Source organism: Castor canadensis, chromosome 11 (assembly GCF_047511655.1).
Source record: "Castor canadensis chromosome 11, mCasCan1.hap1v2, whole genome shotgun sequence".
Classification (NCBI taxonomy): Eukaryota; Metazoa; Chordata; class Mammalia; order Rodentia; family Castoridae; genus Castor; species Castor canadensis.
Window position 1 is genome coordinate 51,500,057 of NC_133396.1, and position 12,189 is coordinate 51,512,245.

Here is a 12,189-nt window from a genome sequence, read left to right on the forward strand (position 1 = left end):
TGCGGAAGTCGCTGGTACCACATGGGCTTTGGCGCCCCCTGGTGGGAAGGCCCTGATCACTTCAGTGTGGGCTCCAGGGAAGATGCCCAAGTCTTGCCCCCAACTGTTCTGCCCCACTGGGGCCTGTGGTTGAACCTAACAGCCAGGGACCCTGGATCAGCTATCCTAGGCTTGCTGTATGATCCTGACCAAGTCACTATCCCTTTCTAGGCCTCAGTTTCACTAGCTGTTGCCCAAGGAAGAGACAGATGAGAGGATGTCAGGTCCTTTAGAAGAGCCTCAGACCCTGGGTGTTTCTGGGCTCTGCTGATGGATGGCAGGGGGCAAGCTCACCGATATCTTGGTGAAGACAGACAGCAGCAGGGACAGGACGGACAGGTACATTCGTATGCGCTGGCCTCCGAAGCGCTTCTGCATGTATTCAGGCAAGGTGACAATCTGCTGAGGCATAGGGGACAGAGCCAAGCACTTCTTGACATGATGCTCAGCCTTCAGGGAAGAGGGCTGTCCCCATCGCTGCCTCTCCCCTGACATATGAGCCTCTTCGGGTCAAAGGCCTACTCTCTCCGGCCCCAGCTCCAGACCTTGAATTCCAGGCTGAGTTCTGACTATTTCCTAAGAGTTCATTGCAGTACTGGGGATTGAACTCAGAGCCTCATGCTTGCTAGGAAAACAGTCTATCACTTGACTCCTGCCCCTGCCCTTGTCTCCTAAGGGTTTTAGGCAGGGGTGTGTTGGTCTGAGACAGCCTCCTCAGCGCTATGAGGAATGGGTTGAAGGAATCACATCTGGCAGCAGAGGGACAAGTTTGGAGGCCATTATGACAAATCCAGATGAGCTGCGCTGAGGCCAACAGGGAAGCGGTTGTGAGATGCAGAGCAGAGGAGGCACTGACAGAGATGCAGAATGGAATTGACAGCATGGATTGACTACAGGGCTGGGGCTGACGGAATGAGCAGAGTAAAAGACAATGCGGCCAAGTGTGACTCCAGGTATGCTGTTCAAGTGTGCCACCCAGATGTGCAGTCCAGGTGTGTTGCCTGAGTTGCATCCTGTGGGGCAGTGGAAGTAGCCAGCCACACATGTAGACTGAGGTCCAAAGAGACTTCCCTCAAAGGGCTGACAGGAAAGTTAGTTTTACCTAGCCCTGAGGATTCGCTAACTTGTGACATGAAGCCTCAGGTGTCCTGCTTACTGTCACCAACTTGCCCCAAGGACCAGTCCCTGTCTGTGGCCCCTGAAGCAGACTCACCTCTGAGGAGATGTAAATGGGCACAAACACCCATGCCAGTGCCAGCAGCACATACGTGGCCTGTGGGGACAGAGGCAGTTGAGGACCAGGGTGCAGCTCCCCAAAGCCCTGCCCCTAGACACAGCTGAGTGAGGTGGAGATGAGCGTATGCCCCAGACCTGCCTGACTTGTGAAAACCTGGGCAGCCCCTCCCCTCCTCCAGGCCTCTGTTGACAGATGGGCCAGGCCAGGTCAACAGCCCTGGTCAGTACATTGACTTCTGATGGCCAGGTTGCCCAGGAACACTGCTTCCCAGAGCCTGCCTGGACGCAGGCTGACATGCAGTGCTGGAAGCTGCCTCGTCCAAGCGCCAGCCATATTGGCTGCCCTCTGCCCCGGCCCCTGCAGGCTGCACCCGTCCTCTGTGGCTCACATTCCACTCGAAGCCAGCCACCGCCAGGCCTCCAGCCGCCCCCGAGCCTGCCAGTCCCACAAAGAGGCCAGAGCCCTCACTGCTCGCAAAGAGGGAGGCTCCAATCTGGAAGGGAAGGAGGAAAAACAATCAGTGGCAGGACTCCCACACCAGCCCCACCCTGGACCCAACAACACCTTCAACCTCACAGGCCTAAGGGAGACCTCGGTCCCTACTTCACAGATAAGGAGACCAGACTCAGGGGTACAAGCTTACGTGTCCATGGCCAGCCAAGGAACAAAGTTCTAGACTCCAAAGCCCCACTTGTCCGGCTGTGCTGTTGTACCTTGACATCTGAAGACCCTGTCCCTATACCCCCAGGCTGGGGCTCTCCTGCCACTCTCAGACCTGTCCCATTGAGCTGGTGCAGGCAGTGGTGTTGGATGAAAAAGGCACATGAAGTGACCTCAGGGAGTCAGATGACAGTTGACCTACAAGTCAGACAGCCCAACGGACAAAGCTTCAGAAATCGGGATGCTCTCACCGGCCACCATGTCATGTCCCGGCCTGCCAGGAAGTAGCCGCTCACTGTGTTCCTGCTGGCTCGACAGGAAGACTGGAAGGGGAGAGAAAAGAGGTGGAAATGGGAGTTCCATGCATTGCTGTGGGCGCAGGGGAGTAGAGCGGTGCTGCCACTGAGGAAAACGGCGTAGTGACTCCTCAAACAATTAAGCATACAATTATCAAGTGATCCAGCAATTCTGCTCCCAGGTCTACTCTACGCCCCAAAGAACTGAGAGCAAATGTCCCGTTACAGTTACACAGGGATGCTCCCAGCAATGCTATTCGTCATAGCCAAAGTGGAAACAGCCCAAAGGTCCACGAGCTAATGAATGAGTAAATAAGATGCAGTGTATCCACGCAATGGGATACTACTCAGTTATCAAAAAGAATCGAGTTATCCCATTCCTGACACCAAAATAAAAGAAAGAAAAAGAAAAAGAGAAATGAAGTTCTGACACATGGTATAACTTGAACGAGCCTTTATAACTTGACGCTAAATGAAAGAAGCAGGCACAAAGGGCTACACAATGGCCATGAACCTTATATGAGCTGTCCAGTGTAGGCAAAGTCATGGGGATAGAATGCTGACGGTGATTTCCAGGGTGTGGTAAGCAGGAAGAAGGAGGGTTTCCTTTTGAAGTGATGAAAATATTTTTGAGCAAGATAGAAGAATTTAAATGTACCAATGCCACGAATTTAGCACTTTAAAAGGGACAAGATGGTGAATTTTATGTGATGTGAGTTTTACCTCATCAAAGGACAAAATGACAACAGTTTAGTTTAATCATTTTAATTGGCTTTATTTTCTATTTTAGAATTGGGGCTAGGCATGGTGGCTCATCCTGTCATCCTGGTACTTAGGAGCTTAAATAGGAAAGTTGCATTCTGGGATGGCCCAGGCAAAAAGTGAGATCCTATTCATAAAAGGTGAAAAATTTTCATAAAATATGTAAAGCAAAAAGGACTGGAGGCATGGTTCAAGGGCTACAGCAAGTATGAGGCCCTGAGTTCAAACTCAAGTGCCACCAAAACAATAAAAATTAAAATTAAAATAACTGTTCGTATTAGCCAAGAAGCAGCAGCAGAAATTGCTCTTCTAGACAAGCTTGCGGAATAACAATGACAAAACACCAAGAAGCAGGTTGGCCTTTTGAAAGTTACTTTCTTTCTAAGGCAGGGACAGGGACACAGGACAAATGAGTAACTGGTTAGCCTTAGGTGACTTTAGGTCACTTTCTCTGTGGAGAGACTGAGGCAGAAAACGTGTAATCATGCCACTGGAAATGGGTCTATTTAGGAAATTTGTGTGTTTCCATTTTAATCCTGATTCCTTAGAAGATCAGAAAAACAGTTTTGCTTCACCTTTGGAATGTGCAACCTCAGTGTGAGTTATTTTTTAGCCTGTCTGTTGGGACCTAGTACAGCAGATTAGCTCAGAAAATGCTCTCTGGTCCTCCTGAGGAGCTAGGATTATAGGCGTGAGCCACTGGCACCCAGCCTATGTGGATTTTAAATCTCCATTGAGTGCTATCTGGATGGAGAGACTCAGAAAACGTGCAATTGTAAGGATGAGAAACTTGACCAGAGGGGCCAGCTGCATCAAAAAACACATTTCTTAGAACAGAGTTTTGCATTTTATTTTCACAACATTATAATGCTGGGTCAGAAAATATCAATCAATCTGCAGGTCCTTCCTGACTCTGTCACGCCTTGTCTATATGAATGAGATTCTCATTGTCCTAACCCCCCCATTTCAGACTTTTGATGTGGCCTCCACCTGCCTCGCTCCAGCTTTGCCTCTGACTACCTTCTCGCTGTGCACTGTGATCTCGCTGTGCTGACCCTTTTGGTCTCAGCCACGATGGCCCTTGGCAGCAGCGTAAACTGTGCACTGCACAATCCCAGGCAGCTTGGCTCGTGGCCCAGGCTTCCTTAGCACTTGTCTTCTTTCAAGGATTACTGGGCACTGGCACTTGCTCTTTAGTTCCTTTTCTCTTCCTAAAGGGGCCTTGTCCTCCTCAGCAACTGGCTTGGGTAGTCCTGACCGATCTCCAGCTCCAGAGACCCTAAGAATTTTTTTTTTTTTTTGGTGCAGTTGAGATTATGCACTGGCCTCCTTGACTCCAGGGGCTGCTGGAGGGCATGTATACCCAGCTAATACTCCCCAACTGCCCCTGAGTCAGAGGTGGCTCTGGCTGCTTTACCTGTGTGTGGGTTTTAGTCCTCATTACAGCCCCGTGAAGGAGGCACTTTGATCATCCCACATTATCAATGAGGCTCTCAGAAGTGAAAGGTCATCTGGCCAATAGTGGTGGAGCCAAGATTTGAATCCAGGTTCAATCACTAGGCTTGTCGTCTCACCTCCAGATGTGGGGAAACTGGTCTTGGGATTGTATTGGTCTGTTTTTGGTTGCTATAACAGACTACTTGAAGCCGGGAGAGGCAGAAAGACAAGAGGTTCACAAGAGTGGGGCACCGGCTTTTGCTCAGCTCTGGTGAGGACATCATGGCAGACAGCACCACAAGGGTATGAATACTTGTGAGAGTGATCACATGGGTGATCACACGGTGAGGCAGGAAGCCAGACTGCAAACCAGTGGCAGGCTTACTCTTATAAACAGCACACTCGCGTGAGAACTAGATAGCAGTCACCCCTTCTGAGCACAGCACATCCAATGACCTAGTTACTTTGCACTAGACCCCACTCTTAAAGGTTCCACCTCCTCAACATGGCCACACTGAGAACCAAGCCTCCAACTCGAGAACCTTTGTGACACATGCCACCTCCAAATGATGACGAAGCCACACATGAATGGAGGTTGAGAGAACCACAATGAAGGGTAGCCATAGTGTTAATGATGCTGTGAACACCTGGATCACACTGTACCTGAAGCCTTATCTAGCTGGACTTTGCTGTATGGACAGTATTGCATCTCCTTCTTTGTTAGAGCTTATTTGGAAATGGTTTTCTGTCACTTTTTAACAGATACTTTAATGAATGCAAAGGTCAGGTTAATGTCTCTGTCTCCAGGAGTGCCTCCTCCTTAACGGCCCTCCTCGGGGCTTTCCCAGCTGCACCCGCTGGGCATGCTGCAGGACTGAAGCCCCCCAGCTTGCTAGGCCTGCCGTGGGCTGAGTGTGCTGCTCCCTGTGGGATGTGGCTCCAGGTCTACCCTGTCTAGTCCTGTTCTTTCCTTCATGGGATTGCCCCTCTCTGGCCAGCTGCACCCAGCTGGGCCAGGCTGGCCTCCCTGGAGGGACAGAGCAGGAACTCCTATAACCCTGCTGCCCAGGGCACCAGCCTACACACAGGAAGGCTGAGCTGAGAGTCAGGGCCTGGGCAGCCAGGGCTGCTGACTTGAGTCACTGGGTGGCAGAGGGCCTGGCCCCAGGTGCACTGGGCATCCTTCTTAGATGAGCACTTCCAAATAAATAAATAAATTCCCCACCATGCTGGCCAGGAAAGCTTCTCTCCTTGTCCCTCTCAGGTCGTGCCAACCTCTGGCGCCTGGCTCTCACTCCACCTCATCCCGAAAGCAGTCACTGCGTGTTCTGCCCCACATCGGCCCCAGGGCACCCTCCTCTGACTTCCTGTCACCTCACAGGAATGTAGCGGAGTATACACTCATCCCTTTTTTATCCACAGGGGATAAAAGTCCCCTATTCTAGGTCCCCAGTTGGATGCCTGAAGTCACAGATATAGACATACTATTTTTCCCTATACATGCACATTTGTCTTTAATGTCTTTTCCATCTCTTTTATTTTGGTGGTACTGGGGTTTGAACTCTGGGCCTCACACTAAGCAGGCACTCTACTGCTTGAGCCACTCCGTCTCTTCATCTTCACTAAGCATTTATCACACACCATGGCTATGACTTTTGTAGTTTGAAGTACCACAGCAAAATTAGTGAGAATTTCTTTTTCCTTCTTCACAATTTCATGGATAGAAGATTCTTCCTGAAGACCTTAGATATGAAATTGAGAACCTTCACCTTTTCACTTAAAGGAAGCACATGATGGCTTCTCTTTAGCATCTCCAAACCACTGCCACCGCTACTCTTATGTTTTGGGGCCATTATTAAGTAAAACAAAGGCTAGTTGAACACGAGCACTGTGACACCACAATAGCAGGTCTCATAACCAAGCTGCCTGCCGAGTGAATAACAGGTGAGCAGCATACACAGTGTGGAAAAACTGGACAAAGGTTGATTAACCTTGCAAGCAAGATGGAGGAGAAGGCATGAGATGTAGTCACACTACTGGCAAGGACATGCAATTTAAAACTCATGAATTATTTATTCCTGGGACCTTCTGCTTACTATTTTCAGATTTTGGGGAACTGAAACCCATGGAAAGTAAAGCTTGAGATGAGGACAGACCATTGTAGTTTGCAACAAGTTTTCACATCCACCGGCCCATTACTTCTTTGCAGAGCCCTGAGCAGTGGGCAGCACAGACATCCATGTGGTGTGTGTGAAGAAACTGGAGCCCAGAGAAGCACAGACTTGCCTTGGAGGCATTGCAGATTGGATTCTAGGCCACCACAGCCAAGTGAGTATCATACTGAAGCGAGTCACATGCTTTTATTTATTTATTTTTTTTGGTTTCCCAAGGCATATACAAATTATGCTTAGGGAAGGTGTGGTGGTTCATGACTGCAATCCCAGCTGCTTGGGAGGTGGAGGTAGGAAGATCACGATCTGAGGCTGGTCTGAGCAAAAGTATGAGATCCTATCTCAAAACGTACAAAAAGGACTGGGGTTTCACTCAAGGCCCTGAGTTCAAACTCTTAGTACTGCCCCTCAAAAAAGTTATGTTTATACTGTATCTTATTAGTTTATAACTGAGTGAGCAATATAGCATTAAAAAAACAATGTAAATCTCTTAATTAAAACTACTTTACTGCTTAAAAAATAGTACCACTCATCTGTGCTCTTGGTGAGTCCTCATCTTTTTGCTGTTGGATGGTGCTGTGGTTTGGATATTGAATGTTCCCCAGAAGGCCACATCTTAAAGGTTTGGTCCCCAGAGTGGTGCTATTGGGAGGTGGTGGGTCTGTAGGAGGTAGGGCTGAGTGGGAGGTCCTTAGGTCACTGGGAGTGAGGTTTTGGAGGGGATCCTGGGACCTGGCTCAAATTCCTTCTCTTTGTTCCCTGACTCATGATCTGTGAGGATTTGCTCCACTTCGCAGTCCTGCCTGGATGCGCTGCCTTGTCATCATAGGCCCAAAGCAATAAGGCCAATCAATCATGGATTAGAAGCTCCCAAATCGTAAGTCAAAGTAACTCTTTTCTTTTTCTAGTTGATTATCTCAAGTATTTTGTGATAGTTAGAGAAAGCTAACTATCACAGAGGATCTGTGTTGTCTTGATGTGATGTCTGCTGACCAATCAGGTGGTGGTGACTGAGGGCTGGGGTGGCTGTGGCAGTTCCTTAAAATAAGACAGTGATGAAGTTCACCATGCTGATTGACTTTTTTTTTGGACAATACTGCAGTTTGAACTCAGGGCCTCACACTTAGACAGGCACCTAACCCTAGTGAGTGATTCCAAAACCCTGCATCATCAGGAGGGGAGCGAGCGTGGCCTTCAGCTTAGGTCCCCAGCCGCATTCATTCCCATGAGCGTCAGCCTGGGCTCAAGCTTTGAAGCCAGGCGTTAGCATCTCTCGAGCTGTGGAAGTCCTAGATGGCGTCTTTGTCCAATGGACGGCTGCCCAGTGACCCTGTGCACCTGCTGTCTACTGCGGCTCCTTTGTCATTGTCCCAGCTCCATCTTCTGGATAACTTGCCACAGTGCGTACATGGGCTCGGCTGCTTCTCCTGCACCGTTAGGTCGTGGAGACGGCTTTTCTCCTCGCACCTCATGAACCGGCCTCTGCTAGCTTTGAACTTTTCTTCTGCAGCTTCCTCACTTCTCTCAGCCTTCGCAGTTGAAGAGAATTAGGGCCTTGCTGGGAACTAGGCTTTGGAATGTGGTGGCTGGTTTGATCTGTCCAGACCACGACGACTTTCCCCATGTCAGCAGCAGGCTGTTTGGCTTTCTTGTTCCTTCTAATTTCCTTGGAGAACTTTCCCTGTGCGCTCATGACTTGGCTAACAGTTTAGAGCAAGAGTCCTAACTTTCAGACTACCTTGACTTTCCACGTGCCTTCCTCACTAGGCTTAATCATTACTAGCTTTTGATTTAAAGAGACAGATGTGTGAGTCTTCTTTTCACTCGAGCGCTTAGAGGCCGATGTAGGTTTATTAATTAGCCTCATTTTAATATCATGTCTTGGGAAATAGGGAGTGTGACTGGGAGCAACTGGTTGTTGGAGCAGTCAGAACACACAATATGTGTACACTAAGTTCACTGGCACAGCTCGAAGCACCCCCAAACAATTCTGATAGTAACCTCAATGGCCACTGCTCAGGGTGCCACCAGATAAAACGATAAAAAGAAAGTTGGAGGGACTGTGAGAATTACCGAAATGTTACACAGAGACAAAGTGAGAACGTGCTGTCAGAAAAGTCACCAAAAGCCTTGCTCCATGCAGGGTTGCCACAACTTCAATTTGTAAAAAAGTAAAAACCCCTCAGCACTGACAAAGCACAATAAAGGTGCGTCTTCCCACAGAGCAGAAGAGAACTGGAGTCCAGCCCTGCCGATGGGCAGCATGGGCCATTGTAATTAATTTTATTACTGCTGCTGCTACCACTGCCACTGCTACGGCCATCACCGTCACCTCCACCACCTCTATCCTCTACCTCCACCTCTACCGCCACTGGGCCACTCCAGCCCCTCCTCCCGCACCCCTACTACCACAGATCCAATGGTGGCAGCAGCGTCCTGTCCTCTGCAAGCCCCATGAGGCAGGTGTTCCAGAAAGCTGAGTCTCTCATTCCCCAGGCTCTCAATCTCAGGCCAGGGGTTTTAGCAGCAAGAGTTACTCGTTCTCCTCAGGAGTGCTACCTGGGGACGTCTGGGCCTGATGAGGAACTGACTTCTCTTAGTCCTAAACATGGAGCATGGCTGGCGCTTGCACGCACCCCACCGTGGGGAGCACCTCAGTATACAGAGCGAGCTGCTTCCCCTGCGCAGGGCTCCCAGGCACACATGCTGCCCTCTCTCCAGGGCTGTGGGGGATGGGGCCGAGGAAGGGCCTGGCACCCTGCCTGCATGGCGGGGACCTACTGTTGCTGGAATCTTCTGATGGGGTCGAATCCCCTGTGCCCCCTCTCGAGGGAAGCAAGTGGGCTTATGCACTAGGGCTAAGCTTGGCAGGACACCTTTTCAAAGTGAAGATTCTCAGGTCCCCTCCTCAACTCTGAATTGTGACCTGTGATTCTATCATTTGGAGAGCAGGCCACCAGATGAGAGTGATACAGACTCCTCAGGGACATGCCAGTCCCAGTTCCCACCCAAGAGCCCAGTTGGCCACCACTGCAGGGGTCTCTTACCCATATGCCCACGGCCACATTCAGGACAAAATACACAGCGATGACAACAATGTCGGTCACACTCAGCTGCGATCCGGGAGCATGGAGGCCACTGGTGGAGTTGTTGGCAGTCATCCTGCAGCAGGTGCCAGTGCTGAGCCCAAGTGACTGAGGACAAACCAGGTCGGAGAGGGCTTTCTGGCCAGGAATTAATTGATCATTAAACCGAGCGAGTCAGTAGCATCTCCAGCCCACGATGTGGCTGCATGCAGAGTGACTGCTTAGCAGTACAGTTCAGTCTCCTTCATCCCCCTCTAGGTAGGCACATCCCAGAGCCAGAGTTGGGGAGGCCAGAAGAAGGGGTGGGCAGGAGGAGGGAGCCTCCTTAAATTCAGAGGGGCTGGGGCAAAGATAGTTTAGTGTATCTGAAGGAAACGATAATAGTTCCAGAAAGACAAAGCCTCACTGCCTAACAGGTGGCTGGACCTGTATTTAATTTATAAAAGACATGTGAGACACTGGGACAGATGCCTTCCCCTCTAGGACATCAACATGACAGGCAGCTGTGTCCTCTGCAGCCATGGGGCTGTGAGTGGACTGAGATGGACCTGGGATAGTGGCTCCTGACACCTCGGTAATAAGTCCTGCTGTGAACATTTCTGCTCTTTTCTCTCACCCAGTGAGACAGGTTGAGCTGCTCCTCTTGACCATCCACTCAGACACCATGGTCTGCCTGGGACAACAGGATGGACACCCAAGGACCGTGCTATGTGGTTCTACATAAGCTCCCATGTCACACTCAAAGCAATGCCGCAGCGTAGGTGACATCTCATCCTAGTCAAGGCAACGGGGGTGGGGGGGCAGGAGGCTAAGTTGTTTGTCACTGCCATTCTGCTGCAGTTCTGGACTCAGAGTCTCCACCGGGGTGGCAGTGATGGCTCTGGTTCCATTTAGACTCCATCAGGGCCTGATGCTCACTCTCTAGTTAAGTTGGAATGCACACCTCTACTCAGCGACACAGCTTATGGCTCTGTAAAGTATTTGGAGTTTAACTGGACATGCAGCCTGTCCAGAAGTGTTAATGAGTGAGTGCTGTGCTGAGAACATGCTGGCTTGCAAACCCACCTTGCTTCTTACCCCTAAGTCAGGGGTAAAGATTAACCTCTCCACATAGGACCAGACTGAGAAGGGGAACATGAGTCACGCTGAGAGCAAATCTCACGCAAGCTCAGAGCAAGGCTCACCTGCAATGCTCACCTTCAACCAGCTAGCCTTGGCTGGAGTTTGTTTCCCAAGCCATTGACTATAAATCAATGTGCTGTCAATCAAAAGCTCACTTGGCACCAGACCCAAAGACTCAGCCCGTAATGTCAGAGTTGCTAAACCTCATTAAGACCAAGCGGCTGAACCAACAACATTCGGACCTCTCTCCCCAGTGGCGTCTCAGAAGGATAACCTGGGTCCCTTCCAACCAAAAGCCCTACAGCAAGGAAGCTGTGGTTTTGCCTTGAAAGGCGGGGACGGGGGAGAGTGGCAGTGGAGGACACGGGGAGAATTACTGCACAGCCCAAGCCTGGCCCCAGCACATCCCTGGGGGGGAGGAGAGATGCCACCCTTCCTCCTAAACCCGGTCACAGTAGATTCCTGATCACAATCACATGGGAGACCCAGCCTTTCTTGTTGACTTAACCCTTGCTGGGAAGCCATCCAGACCACACGTCTTAGTCCATTTCCTGTTGCTATAGCTGATTACTACAGACTTGGTAAATTATAAAGTATAAAGGTTTACTCAGACCACTGTTCTGGAGGTTGAGAGGTCCAAGTCCAAGGGGCCCCATCTGGTGAGTCTCTTCTTGCTGGTGGGGACTCTGCAGAGTCTGGAGGTGGTATAGGGTACCACGTGGTGAGAGGAGTATATCCAAGAAACAAAGCCAGCTTGGCTTTGGTAACAGAATCACTCTCAAGATAACCCATCCATCAGCAATCCACCAGGATAGAACTCTCATGACCCAATCATCTACTTAAAAGTCCCCCCTGGACCATAATTAACATATGACTTTGGGGATTAAGTTTCCAGCTCATGAAATGTGGGAATACACTAAAAGCAGAGCACTGCACCTCTTTAAGCTGCATCCATCCCAGAGGAAGGTACCTGGACTCAGGAGAACCATCTTCCTGGACAAGGAATGGGTATAGTGGGGGTGGGGCCAGAGCAGGATGTGACCAACACAATGGGGGATGCCTCTTAGTGAGTGCAAAGACTATCAGCATAACCAGTAGGTTAGAGAGAAGAGGTTTATTACTTGCAGCAAGTAAGGAGAACCCTGGGTGTCTCACAAAGCAGGGTTTCCCAGAACACAGGGAGACACGTATATTTGGACTGGGGAGACTGTCATGATGTGTAGACAGCATTCTTCTTCATACATCACACGCTCAAAGATGGTGGACAGGAATCCCTCTCCATGGAGAATTTAGCATTATCTTGAAATTAGGATGAGCAAAGTTTATTCTAGGTCACCTAAAAGAGAGGCTTGGCAGCCTTGGCTGGCTTAGCCCGGTTC

At 50.0% G+C, this 12,189-nt stretch overlaps 1 protein-coding gene across 7 annotated transcripts in view; it reads right to left on the reverse strand.

Annotated features, from left to right (window-relative positions):
• Slc5a10 (solute carrier family 5 member 10) overlaps window positions 1–9,814 on the reverse strand; it is a 59,338-nt gene extending 49,524 nt beyond the window's left edge. For 2 of the 7 annotated variants that reach the window (XM_074046712.1, XM_074046706.1), the window contains exons 1-5: window positions 9,650–9,813; window positions 2,188–2,259; window positions 1,665–1,769; window positions 1,253–1,312; window positions 334–441 (exon numbers count right to left, since the gene is read on the reverse strand). In XM_074046712.1, coding sequence (XP_073902813.1) covers window positions 334–441; window positions 1,253–1,312; window positions 1,665–1,769; window positions 2,188–2,259; window positions 9,650–9,763 — 459 coding nt within the window. In that variant the 5' untranslated portion in view covers window positions 9,764–9,813. Of the gene's footprint in view, window positions 1–333; window positions 442–1,252; window positions 1,313–1,664; window positions 1,770–2,187; window positions 2,260–9,649 lie in introns of all 7 variants that reach the window. The other 5 variants (XM_074046713.1, XM_074046707.1, XM_074046710.1 and 2 more) reach the window with 4 other exon arrangements.
• Window positions 9,815–12,189: the final 2,375 nt, after the last annotated feature.